The sequence below is a fragment of the Ursus maritimus genome, unplaced genomic scaffold, assembly GCF_017311325.1.
Source record: "Ursus maritimus isolate PB19 unplaced genomic scaffold, ASM1731132v1 scaffold_7, whole genome shotgun sequence".
Classification (NCBI taxonomy): Eukaryota; Metazoa; Chordata; class Mammalia; order Carnivora; family Ursidae; genus Ursus; species Ursus maritimus.
Window position 1 is genome coordinate 69,389,744 of NW_024426885.1, and position 14,501 is coordinate 69,404,244.

Genomic DNA, 14,501 nt, shown 5'->3' on the forward strand with positions numbered 1-14,501 from the left:
ATGGAGCAAATTAGTCCCTTCCTGATGCCAGGATTGAACCCACAGCTTAATAGAGTGATAAAATAATTAACATTTTTTCAAAATTAGTCAAGATCCAGGCCTGGCGCTTAGGAACCTCACGGCTTTGTCTTGACGGCATAGATATCCGGTTTTCTATACTATTTATCTCATTAGATTGGGAAAGGTATAAACGTTAGCTTCCAGATAACACCTCTCTACCTTTACAACTAGTCAAGGATGGGAAGGTGTCCTGGGATAAGAGGGAGAGGGGCGACAGATCCTGTCTGCTGTCACACGACTGCAGTGGTCAGACTCCGCGGTCACTTTGAAGGCTCTGTATCTTAGGAGAAGGGAGGAAGTGGATGTCACTATCAGGGGCAGTTTAAGGAACAAAGCATGGGGATCAGTTGAGTGTTCTAAAACACAGCACCAAATGCCCAGCGAAATTTCCATCTCAAATGTTCAATTTCTTGAGAATGAGTCCACCCACCAAGAAAGCTCTTTGATTTAATATGCACCGTGTGCAATCTGAGGTAGATACTAATGCCGTGCTTATTCTTGTAGGAGATATTGTCAGATATGAAGTGCTCGTGCGTGAACCCTCAGCACACAAGCAGGTCAGGTAATTGAAAGTTATGGCTCCCAGAAGGGTCTTAACTCAGCTGTGGAACCCCAAGGAGTAATTAGTATCACTGAACTCACCTAACAAGGCATAAACAGGCATATGAAATGCGACAGATCTGCATGGGCCCAGAGTTAGGGTAAAACTGGGAATCACAGCTTCAAGTTTCACATTCTTTGTGCAACTCCTCAACCATAAATTTGCATTATCCAATAGTTTTCATTTAATAAATGGGCTTTAAACTCTAGATAGGATGCCTGAGACACACTTCAGAAATAAATAAAAATCACCGCTTGTTCAGCTCACTGTTTCTGTTTCTAAGGACTCTTTAGAAAAACCAAAATTACTGGTATAGCAAATGATTGCCGTTAAAGGGGAAAAAATGGTGTAAGAGCTCACACTCTTGGAAATTTTTTTTTCCTTAGCTTGTTCCGCCAAATAACCTTGAAACACTTCAGAAATATCAATGCAGTTTAAGAATAGGAGCAAGGAACAACGTGCGTTGTAAGACCAGCAACTGGTATGCTTTAAAATAGGCTTTCAAACAAATGAGTCTGGAGAAGGGCATTTTTAAAAGCCTAGAATATATTATCATTTAACAATTATCCCATGTATGTTTCCATGCCTGTACACGAAGTTCGGGTCCCAGAGACTGTTCATGAATCGTCTTAACAGGCCTTGTGTGGACATCATACAGAAGGAAGTTCTAGAACTGGGGGTCACACACGCCAGTGGGTAAGGATCCTGGGCAGGCTTTTGAAGATGAACATTCTAGGATCCACCCCCAGAAATGTGATTTTAAACGTATGTGCTGGGTCAGGGATTTTATTATTTAACAAGCTACTCCATGGATTCCCTGACAAGTAGTTCCTGAAACATACTGTGGCAAGCACACGTTTAGGAAGTATGAATGAGGTGGGAAGGAAAACCTTTGAGGACAAATTTTAGGTCTGAGTCAAGGATATTTCTGTCTAATCTCTCATTTCAAGAGTATTTTTTATTAATCTCTCTTTCTCTCTCTCCACTTATGCACAAACCCCACACACAATTAAGCTAGCTGTGTCAAAGTGATCTCTGCAAGAAACATCTCAAGTTTGTTTTGAGGTAAATTAAAACTAATTATCATTATGGAAAAACACTTAAAACAGACAAAGAAACCAAAAGAACCTACGAAAAATAAAACTAGGCTTCTTGGCTAAGAGCAGCTAGAAAACAAAACTGTCTATTAGTTTTTCATCTTCAGAAGAATTTGCGTAAATCTATGTGTATCTAATTCTGAGTTTTGAGTATTACTCAAGTGTGTGATTACCAAACTCTATCCTAATATAGTGTTAGATAATCTATAATAGTATATCAGAGCCATCAGCCCTATCCACCCTGTTTAATAATAGCAGATCGATTTACACTCTTTTGCACAAGTCAACTGAATTTAAGCAGTAACGTTCCATTTAAAAGACAGGATATCTTAATGCAGATCTGGGCGTGGGAAATAGAAGAAACAGAGGAAAATAAAGTAATCCTGGATATGCATTAGGAAGCAGGAAGAGCTCAAAATTAAGCAATATCTTTTAAGGCTAAGTGGCCTGAGGGGAATCCAAAGTGCCTCCCCACATCCCCATTAAAATGTAATCTTAAAGACTTTCAAATCTTTTCATTGCCAGGGTTCAATGAAAAGCTTGCATCCGTAAAAATGTGAGTCTCAGCTTGCGGGTGAAAATAGAAGCACAAAGGATACGAGGGACGGCAAAGAGCTGAGCAAACACGTGAAATGAAGAACCCCAAGCCATCTGCCAAGGAGCCACGTACGTCATGACGAACTGTAACTTCTGAAGCAGGTCCCCGAGCTGAAAGCAGAAGAAGGAAAAGATTCATCAGAGAGGACAACCGGGGTGGCAGCTGAGTCAAGGTCACTTACAGCGAGAAGGGGGCGGCTGAGCTAGTGTTCTCCCTCTTACTCTTACCTTCCTTTGTCCTACAGGCAAGGCAGCTGCTGAGGGAACCCCGTGTGGTTCACGTCCCCAGGTTAATACTGCAGCGAGTCTGTACGTCTCTGCCTTTCTCGGAGGAGCGCACACAGTTTGCTCTTCCAGCCTTCGTATTGGGTCTTTTAGGGGAGATTCATACAAAAACCTATCATCATGGCCACTGCTCGGGTTTCTGTGTGGTAAGTTCAACTTCAAACCCTTCAAGGCTCTTGCAGGAGACAAGAGCTCCGTACCACCGAAGTGCCAGTTACAAAGCACTTCAGAAAGCCGAGACTACGCTCGACCAGGCAGCACAGGAAAACACGGAGTTCTGGGGAGTTGCAGGGGGTGAAAAGGAGAGACCTCACGTGGATGAAGGATGCTCGAGATTCAGAACAGGAACGTACCGAGAAGGATGGACAAGAATGGGTGCGCCAGGCGGGGGCCCTCTGCTTTGTGGTAAGAAGCGACAGATGAACCCCCGATGTGGAATTCCACGGCTGTTGCGTCCGCGCGCACTAAGCATCCTACCAGCATCTTCCCCCAACTCCACAGACATACACTCTTCGTGCCTCATGGAAACTTCAGGCACGAGGTGTTTGTTCCTAGACTGGCTAGCATAGAAGATAATAAAATAGATTCCCCAAGGCCCGGATGTGAAAAGAGAAGAAAAAATGGAGCTCTTAATTAGGCTCCACAGGTATTATGTAGGACAAGAGAAGAGCACCGTGAAAAGAAGGCAAAGGTTGGGAAGCAGGGCCATTAAGGAAAGGCTCGAAGCACCGAGATCACTTAGCTGGGCAGCAGAAGGCCAACCTTGTGATATGGGGACCGAAAGATGAGGTTGCTCTGAATTGTTCCATGAAAGTGGGGCGAGGCAGGTGAGGCTCATCAGAGACCTCTCCAGATCTTCCTCTCGCCTTTCTTGCTTCCCCTTTCTCTCACTGACATCCCAGTGCTAGAGAATAACTCCAGAGTGGAGTTAAACATCGTTCGACAGGCCACAGAAGAGGAACCAAGGGAAAAAGTCCTGTAATGGCACAGTAAACAGGGAGTTCGTAAGGAGCGAGAGGCAGTCAGTTAGGACCAGAACCCCAGGGGTCTCTGTGTGTCCACAAACCCAGTGATGAAGCAGTGGAGTAGAGAGAGAGAGAGCGGGGAAGGCCACTGAGGTGGGGGACAGGAACAAAATAGAGAAAGTGGGGAGGGCAAACAAGGAAAGGACAATGGGAGAGAAAGGTGACGTACTTGGACCTGAATAACTGTAAAGAGTATGAGTCTGGGAGAGAAACACAGACGTATGGTTTTTGCTAATAACTTTTCACATTCTTTACTCTTGTTCACATGCATGGACTGCAGAGGGCTGACTGCAATTGGCTTTCCAAGTTCTTTCAGAAAGGCCACTCTAGTTCTAATCCTGGGGTCGGTTTGAGCTTCCTGAATCCATTCTGGATGGGACTGCCAGTTCCCAGTGACTTAATATTCCAACAGTTGAGAAGATGGTAGTTTATTCTGTTATGTCTGTTCCAGGTCACATCTCTAAGGTTCACAGACAAGAATAGTCTTCTCCCTACCACTTGATTTTTCACCAGTCACTAGGTGACTTGTACAGACTGAGACAGACAGTTCTAACACAGACTCAAATGCTTGACTCCTCTTAAGACAGAGTATTTTCTTTAAAGGCCAATATCATTTCCTTTCAATCCCTGCCATGAACCCAACTAGAGAGGGACACGCTGATCACCAAAGGGGAAACTCTCAGTGCATGACACTGGGTTACATCAAAAGCCAAAGTCCCGAGAAGTGGTGCCGGGCTCTGTCGCATTAATTTGCTCAGTCACACCTAACCAAATTCTAGCACACAAAATGCCTCTGGATCTGAAACCCTCTAGTCACTCCACTGTCAAGTCTAGTTATTCAGAATTAACTTTGCGACTGGTGCCTACGTGAAAACTACAAGTCTGAACGAGATTACCTTATGTGATGCATGACCCCCCAAATACCCGACCAGTGAATCAGCGGTTATGGAGAGTTACTCCTGGAGGATTTTCCATGTATGACTCTATTCTGGGAGGCTTTTCAGCCACCTTGTGAAAAGCTGATAAGTAGGTCAGGCACAGCAACTACAATCAGACAGGAGCCCTAGGGAAAGCCTCATCTGCAAGTTTAAAGCTCTAAGTGAAACTTGGCTGCATTATGATTCAACGAATCTATTACAATTATTTTTTGCTTAGCACAGCGACTTGTATTTACATATAAGCAAAACCAGTAATCAGGCACACGCACTCTCATGCTCTAATTGCAGCTGAGACCCCAGGTATCTTTGCTCTTGTCCTGTGTCGATGCCTCGGCTTTTTCATAAACCTTATGCAGAATAAAATACAAGTTTTGTGAAAGATTTTCAATATGAGGCTCATAAAATAGACTCTGCCGTTCTCAGTGAAGGAACCAGAACGCCTGAATGCCAGTTCTTTGCATGTCTAGGATTCCTCCAAACACAGGATTTAATCTCCTCCCCAAAGCCCCCCAGAAAAAGGATGCACTGTAGATGTCACAGATGTCAACACGGTGCGATGTTCAAGGGCTTGAGGACAGGCTGCCTGAGCCTGAATCCCAGCTGGCATCTGCCACGGGGATGATAACAGGACTTCCTTACAGTGTCGTCTGAGGATTGAGTGACTTCATCCTTGTTCAGGACTTAGACCAGTGCCTGACAATTGTAAGTGCAATATGAGAATCTGACAGATAGCTGCTGGGACAAGTAGAGGTCATATTCTGAGGATGTACTTGGCTCGCAATCAGGAAATTCTAGAGCCTCCCTTTAAAACAATGGAGACTTACCAAGTGTAGGTCCTCCTAGTTTCCAGAGGAGGGAACCAGAGTCAGGGGGCCACATGGGCTGCTTAGGTCAGAAGTGAATCACTGGCCCATGTGAAACCAGAGGTCAAAGTGCTGGCCTCGTTCTCTGCCTGGTGGTGGATATTTCTACCACCAAACCTCACCGTGTCTCGTCGAGGCCAGGAGCCCTTCTTAAAGACAGCGGCAGGAAAACCTGCCTGACACGCAGCAGCGGAGGACGGCAACTCCTCTACCAAGGGACAGGGTCCCAAACGTGGACATGGCAAACGTGGCCACGGCCACCATCAGGGACCTCTTCTCCATGCGCACAGTGACGAAGAGCTCTGATCCATCCTGGAACGTCCCTTTCAGTGTAAATGCCCAATTAATAAAATCCAACACCATCCCAACAAGCCTGGAAACATTCAAGTGGCTCTCAGAAAGGCACAGCTGCAAGAAGATGGCTATGGCTTCTGTATTGTATTCCTAGAAGTGTGGAGAGGTACGCTCCGGGTGAAAAAGACCCAACTTTGTATTTTCCCTTTACACTTCATCCTTCCCTTCAAGAGTGAAATCAAGGGAAAGAATGAAAAATCCGTGGGTATTCAAACAGTGATGCCTAAGCACAAAAGGAAGCCTAAATGTTGAACACTAATGAAGAGCGGATATGAAGAGGCACTTGACGTCCTATTAGACCATTGTGTATAGAATCATGAAGCATTTAAGATGAGATGGATTCAGTGGAAACAGCAACATTAACACCTTTCCAGTAAGTGCCGCCACATACAGTGTAACACTGCCCTGAAGCACTTTGAATAGAAATCCCACTTAGAGTAGCTATGAAATTACATCTCTGTAGACAGTTCAAGGCCTCTGCTTTTATGAAGCTTATCTCACTTCTAATGTTCTGCTTCCAAGATCCTAAATCTCAGCCCTATGAAAGCACTTCACAAGTTACCCGAGTATGACTACAAGAGAAAACAAAATCATTTGGGCCTTTTCCACTGAAAACACTAGGAAAACAGTAAATAAGGTCACAGTGGAATGATTCTGGCTATTTTCCAAAGAAAGGCACCATATATATTCTCACTTCCAATGACCCTTTCTGGGACTATCTTGTCCATCAGGTGTAGACAGTGCTGTTATACCTCTGCTATGGGCATATGTTATTATGCCATCTGCACACGTTCACTAACTATCTTGAGAAAAATGTCACTAAATAAGGATGATCCAATCCTTTTCCTTGCCTAATACATTTTGAAACAAGACGAATGCCACCTTTCCTCGGGGGACACTCCCCCACCAGCAAAAAAACTCACAATTTTTTGGACATTTTTATATTGAACACTATCTTAGGGAGCTGCACATAAGCTATTCCATTCGATGAAAGTGGGATTTTTCTTCCCAATCCCAACCACCACCTTTCCTCCTATTGCTCTAACCCTAACCCTAACCCTAGCCTTACTGTCTCCCAGAGTAGCTGTATCGCATAACTTCTCTCTTCTTCTTCTTCTTCTTCTTCTTCTTCTTCTTCTTCTTCTTCTTCTTCTTCTTCTTCTTCTCCTCCTCCTTCTTTTTCATTCTGTGGTCAGATTCAGCTAGTTTCCTTCTCAGAAAGATATGCAGCTTGTGATTATGAACGTCTGAACGTGAGGAGGCACACAGGGCTGAAAGGAGTCCCAGGAACCAGCCGCTGAGTCAAAGCTGCACTGAGCTCAGGATGAGAGAACACGGAGGGAACAGAAGCTACTGAGTGCTTGGGAAGGAGGTGATATGAGGAGCAGAAAAATGTTCAAGAAGAAATGGAAAAAGCAGAGCTAGTAACACCTCAAATGTGGGACACCACTTTTGGGGGAAGGGGGAGCACCACTTTTACAGAATAACAGATTGATAACAGCAAACATGATAATTAAATATGGGGACATTAACTTTAAAACAGAAACATTCTCAAATAAAGCCTGGCAAGATGCATTAGAATTTTGTAAGTTAAGTAACCATATTCAGGTAGGGTTACAACGGTTTACAAGATTGAATTTCAGAAGATCAGAAACACATTCTATTTCTGTATACAATGTGTGCTGGGAGCTTATTAAATAGCACACAGTTTAGCCAAATATCGATGTGCTTCAGGGAGCATGGTAATGCACAAAGGTCACCATCCCACTGTAAAAATTATAGAAATAATCTAAAAGATTGTAAGGAAAGACGTAATTAATAGTTGAAGTCAAAAGAAGGGAAAACTTCCAATAGTAAGAACCAAAAAGGGAATTTAAGAGGAGAAAAATAGGGGCGCCTGGGTGGCTCAGTGGGTTGTGTCTACCTTCAGCTCAGGTCATGATCTTGGGGTCCTGGGATTGAGCTCTGCAATGGGCTCCCTGCTCAGTGGGAAGGGAGCCTGCTTCTCCCTCTTCCTCTGCCCCTCCCCACCCTCATTCATGCTCTCTCTCAAATAAATAAAATATTAAAAAAAAAATAAAATAAGATGAGAAAAATAAGTCTGAACTGACACTGGAATGACCCCAAGAGGATAAAACGTGGGTGTGGGCAGCTTAGGACTTGGATTTTAATCGACTTGAAGGGCTGGCTGCCATGCCCACAAAAAAAAAGTGAATTAGAAAAACCCCACCTACCAGTGCTGGGAAAAAGCAAAAACCTTTGCCTTCCTCCTAGTGTAGAGTAGAATCTGTCATCCATAATACACCAAAACGTTAGCCATCGTAATGTATAAGAGGGGAGATTTTTAGGACATGCATTTCAGAAAATGATAGTTTAATTAGACAATAAATAAATAAGCATAGAAAACATTTGGCCAATAGAATTCCTAAGCTTTGTCTAAGAGATAGACATATTTGAATCCTGCAGTCAACTGAAAGAGAAGAATAAAATGTTGAAGCATATATGCATTTTAAAAAATTGATGACTTACTGGAAAGAGGTCCTAACCAGTGCTGAGAATTAGTATCATGCAAACTTCTTTAGAAATCACATATGAAGTCAATAATAAAATGATGGCAAAATAATACCAGCAACGATCACAAACTTTGCATTTAGGTGTGTCCTCAACAAGTAAGACACTGAATTATTTAAAAATGGTAACATGTAGAAAATGAATAACAATAAGGGGTGGCTGGGTGGTTGAACGTCGGACTCTTGGTTTCGGCTCAGGTCGTGATCTAAGGGTCATGGGACTGAGCCCTGTGTTGGGCACCGTGCTCAGCATGGAGTCTACTCGAGATTCTCTCCTTCTCTCTCTGCCCCACCCTCTCTGTTTCTTTATAAAAAATTAATTAGTTAAATGTTTTTTAAAAATGAATGACAATAAAAAGCACTAGTACCAATCATAACTCATGACCCAACGAAAGCACTTTGTAGAGGGAAAAATACAGCCTTAAAAATGTACATCTTAGGGGCGCCTGGGTGGCTCAGTCGTTGAGTGTCTGCCTTCGGCTCAGGGTGTGATCCCGGTGTTCTGGGATCGAGCCCCACATCAGGCTTCTCCGCTAGGAGCCTGCTTCTTCCTCTCCCACTCCCCCTGCTTGTGTTCCCTCTCTCGCTGGCTGTCTCTCTCTCTGTCAAATAAATAAATAAAATCTTTAAAAAAAAATGTACATCTTGGAAAAACTTCACAGTTTATATTGTATTATATTATATATATACATATTACATATATATAATGTATATATATACATATATATGTAATGCATATATGTATGTATATATATAATATATTATATATTATATATTTTTAATATAAAAAATGAACAAGAATATCATAATAAAGGATATTATAGATGTTCTTATCTATTAATATAATGCAGAACTCAATAAAATATTTACAAAATTAATCTATAAATGTATAAAAGTAATCATAATCAAATTTGGTTCATCTCATAATGGCTTTTTTTTAAAAGATTTTATTCATTTATTTGACAGAGAGAGAGAGCACAGGCAGGGGGAGCAGGAGAGGAAGAAGCAGACTCCCCACTGAGCAGAGAGCCAGACACAGGCTCAACCTCAGGACCCTGGGATCATGACCTGAGCTGAAGGCAGACGCTTAAATGACTGAGCCACTCAGGCACCCCTCATAATGGCTTAATACTAGAAGAATGTCAATATAATTCACAAAACGAAGAAAGTAAAAAAAGAAAAACCGTATGATGCAGGAAGGATATGGAAAAATAAACTCAACACTCACTGAAACATATCCCTTCCAATCTAGTAATAAAAGAGTTTCTCTTACACCTGATGAAGGATATCCATGCCATATTACATTCAACATGCTGTATTTAATAGTAGAATATAAAACATCAGAATTATTCAGGCCAGAGGTATCAAGCGAGATGAATCTGATTAACCTACACCGGAAAAGTGAAAGTAGAACCATTAAAGGAAACTAAAATCTAAATCTAAGAAAGGAAAAAGGAACCCGGGGTAATAATTTATAGTTTATCACCTGTGAGGTGCAGTTTGGAAAATGAAGCTGAGGAGAGAAATAGGGATGATGGCGGATGAGAGTCCCCCGCAGGGGTGGGCTGTTTAGGCAAATGAATGTGCAGCTCATGAACGAAAATGCACCGAGCCCTGATGCTCTGATTAGCCGACCTGATGCAGCCAGATCAATTCAGACCCCTAGGAGAACATGACAGAAAACATTAGTTAGGTTCCCATTTCATAACTGCTCATTAGTGTATCCGTAGATGCAAATGAAGTCACCATTGCACCGTGAAGTTTTATAATCTACCAAGAGCTGTGAATGCACGAAACGGAAAGGTCTTCTCAAGACCCCTGAGAACTAGGAATTACACGGAACCCAGCATCCATGGGTGTGTTTCTGCTTCTGGTGGCCAGCAGGAGTGTGGGCTCAGGGGGTGGGGAGGTGAATCACTGAGGAAGGAGACAAGGAGGGACTCAACATAGAAGAAACAGGAGCGAGAGAGTTATCTTTGTTCTTTAAGCCGACTGTTCACATTGACCTTGGAGCGACGTAGGAGAAACCGTGTAGTTTATGCGTACATCCTGCCTGCCTCTTCCATCCTCAATCCTTTCAATTCCTTACCTTAGCCTTCATTCAACTACTCTATGTAGGACAGAGTTTTCCTGCCTTTGTTATGGATTTGATTTAAGAAAAGACAGCTTTCTGGATGGTTTGGGGGGGCTTCTTCCCTCTCGAAGGTCCATTATCATCCCATGGGAGGCAAATCCTGCCTCTAGGAACTAGGTGCAAGGACCAAGTCCATAAGCCTCTATCAGGACACCGGGTGCTTAGCATTTTAATGAGCGAGGCCAATACTACTATTACACGCAGCTAAGAGGCAGCTTTTCCTCCATCAAGTCCGAATGCCCTCCTGCCCATGCCATCCACCACAGGCCTCCAGTACATCTCAATTATGTACTCTCCTGAGATCTGATACCTGTGCAAACATTTCCTCAATCTAGTTCACATAGAAATAAGGTGATTCATGCAGTGATGTTCCATATAATGGAAGCTTTCTGCTTTAAGCACCTGGACTTTGAAAATGTATGCTTTTTTTAATAAAAATATAATAATACAGTCTCACTGAAAAAATACCAAGTAGTTCAGAATTACATAAAGTGTAAGCAAAAAAGTTTCGTTATCCACCTCGTTCTGACTTAATTTCCAGTACAAGCCACAGTTAGTGATGGCTGCGGAGTTATCCTTCTTGGCATTTTCTACCCATGCATATGTACAAATGTGTGTATATATATATATATATATATATATATATATATATATATATATGTATTTGTTTAATTTAAACTGGATTAACAGTAAATACTCCTCTGAAATTTCATGTTTTTTTTAAGACTCAATCCAAAATCAAGATTCGAGGCTCAACTGACTGAGCCACGCAGGCACCCTAGAAGCTTGATGTTTCCAACATTGGTACAAACTGCTCTGCCCAACACCTAATTAGCTGCCTAATACTCCATTGTTTGGCTAGACAACCTATTGAATCATTTTACTATTGATAGACATCTAGGTTGCAAAAATTAATTTAAAACCACAGCTGGAGAAAATTTCATACGCTTCTCTAAAACATCACACAGAGCCAGTGCAGTGGCTGTTAATCCAGCGCACTCACCAGACCTTGACCCCTGGGGTGGACACACGGTCTGCAGTGGGCCCCCTAGTGCTGTACAGAGCGGGATGTCAGACTACAACCCCCTCCCCCCACTCTGTACATGATAACTGAAGCCAGAGAAAGCAAGGTCTGAGATACAAACAGGTACCTGCACTAAAAACCTAGCGGAAGGGAAGGTGTGCTTAGTTCTAGGCATAAAAACCATTTATTTTATTTGCCGTGGTCCTCCACAAGATGTCTAGCTTTCAACAAAAAATTATAAGGTATACAAAAAGGCAAGAAAAAGTATACTCCTAAAAGACAAAGCAACAATCAGTGCAAGACTCAGATATGATACTCATGTTGGAACTTTCTGACAGGAAAGTTAAAAGAACTATGATGATATGTTAAGGGCTCAAACAGAAAGAGGTGTATAATATGAAAGGGTAGATGGATAATTTTAGCACAGAGATGGAAACTATAAAAGGAAGACTCAAATAGAAATGATGGAAAGGGAAACACCATAACAGAGACATAGAATGCTTTCAGCAAGCTCATCACACTAACACAGTCAAGGGAATGATCGATGAACTTGATTATAGGTCAACAGAAATGACCTAAACCTAAACACAAAGATAAAACTGAGTGAATTCAAATTCAAATATTCTTACACCATACACAAAAATAAATTCAAAATGTATGAAAGACCTAACTGTGAGACCCGAAACTATGAAAATCCTAGGAGAGAACACAGACAGTAACTTTCTGACATCAGCTGTAGCAACTTTTTTCTAGATAGGTCTCTGATGCAAGGGAAACAAAAGCAAAAAATAAGCTATTGGGAATATATAAAAATAAAAGTCCTCTGCAAAATGAAGGAAACAATCAACAAAACTAAAAGGCAATCTATGGAATGGGAAAAGATATTTGCAAATGACATATCTGATAAAGGGTTAGTATCCAAAATATATAAAGAACTTACAAAACTCAACACCCCAAAAATAAATAATATGATTAAAAAATGGGCAGAAGACATGAAGACATTTTCCACAGAAGACATCCAGATGGCTACAGACACATGGAAAGCTGCTCAGCATCACTCCTCATCAGGGAAACACAAATTGAAACCACAGTGAGATATCACAAAAAGGCTAAACTCAACAACACAAGAAAGAACAGGTATTGTTGAGAATGTGGAGAAAAAGGAATCTTTGTGCACTGTTGGTGGGAATGCAAACTGGTGCAGCCACTGTGGAAAACAGTATGGCGTTTCCTCAAAAAGTTAAAAATCAAACTAGCCTATGACCCAGCAATCATACTATTTACCCAAAGAATACAACAACATTAATTCAAAGGGGTACAGGCACCCCTATGTTTATAGTAGCAGTATTTACAATAGCCAAGATATGGAAGCAGCTTTTGTGTTCATTGATTGATGAATGGGTAAAGAAGATGTGGTATATACATATAATGGAATATTATTCAGCCATAAAGAGAACAAAATCTTCCCATTTGCAATGACATAGATGGAGCTGGAGAGTATAATGAAATAAGTCAGTCAGAGAAAGACAAATACCATGATTTCGCTCACATGTGGAATTTAAGAAACAAAACACATGAGCAAAGGGGAAAAAAGAGAGAGAGACAAATCAAGAAACAGAACAAACAGATGGTTGCCTGAGGGGTGGGGAGCGGGGATGGGTGAAATAGGTGATGGGGGTTAAGGCGCGCACTTGGGATGAGCACCGCGTAGTGTACGGAAGTGTTGAATACTGTATCACACACTTGAAAATAATATAACACTGTATGTGAGCTAACTGGAATTAAAGTTAAAAATTGAAAAAAAGAAAATACTACTGAGTATCTAAAAGCTGCATAACAGTATCAAAGTATCTAACATATGCATCGTTTGAACCTCAGAAAGAGAAGAGAAATGGGAGAACGAAGACGTATTTGAAGAAGTAATGGGCAACAAATGTCCAGAGTAATGACAAACACTAAGCCACAAATTAAAGCACAGATGACACAGGATAAATACCCAAACAACAACAAACCGCACACAACTAGGCATGCCCTATTCAAACTGATGAAAACAAAAGACAGAGAGAAAATCCTGGAGGCAACAACTACAAAAAGACATATTATACAAAGAAAAACAACAGTAAAAATTATGGAAGACTTACATCAGAAACCACGTAAGGCAGAAGGCAATGGAGCAACATTTTTTAAGTGCTAAAAGTGCTAAATGGAATGATGTCAAAGATTTTATTTATTTATTTATTTGAGGGAGAGAGAGAGAGAGAGATAAGTGGGGGGGGACAAGCAGACTTTGTACTGGGTGCAGAGCCTAATGTAGGGCTTGATCTCAGGACCCCAAGATCATGACCTGAGCTGAAATCAAGAGTCAGACGCTTGAATGACTGAGCCACCTAAATGGGAGGAGGTTTTTAAGGGTGGGGTGGGGTAGGACTGTCAAAATAGAATTCTATACCCAGTGAGACTATCTTTCAAAACGGAAAGAGAAATACTTTCTCAGACAAATAAAACTGACTGAGTTCATGGCCTATAGACCTACACTAAAAGAACTCTTCCAGGAAGTTCGGGCACAAGAAATATGACACAGTTTGGAAACCTGGATCTACGCAAAGAAACAGAGCAACCGAAACGAAATAAGTGGCAATAAAATATTTTTTCTTATTTTCAATTGCTCTAAAAGAGCGATTTTGCTCTGAAGCATAAATAGCAACACTGTATTATGTGTTTATCCCATATGTGAAATTAAATGCATGACAACAGCACAAAAAATGGGAAGGGGAACTGTTGAAATTCCTTCCCCTACACATGAAGTGGTACAGTATTATTTGAAGCTACATTCCAATGAATTGAAGTTTTATATTTTTAATGTAAGAGCAATGACTTAAAAATAAGAGGCATAAACAATAAGTCAGCAGAAAAAGTAAAATGGAATTAAAAAGTAGTTCAAAGTGACAGCTCT

The 14,501-nt window shown here is 41.5% G+C and overlaps 1 protein-coding gene across 1 annotated transcript in view; it reads right to left on the reverse strand.

Moving 5' to 3' along the window:
• Nucleotides 1-14,501, reverse strand: part of PCNX2 (pecanex 2) — a 291,473-nt gene that overhangs the window by 80,949 nt on the left and 196,023 nt on the right. Inside the window, exon 22 of the mRNA XM_040624241.1 lies at nucleotides 2,358-2,466. Within this exon, the coding sequence (XP_040480175.1) occupies nucleotides 2,358-2,466 (109 nt within the window). The remainder of the gene's footprint in view (nucleotides 1-2,357; nucleotides 2,467-14,501) is intronic.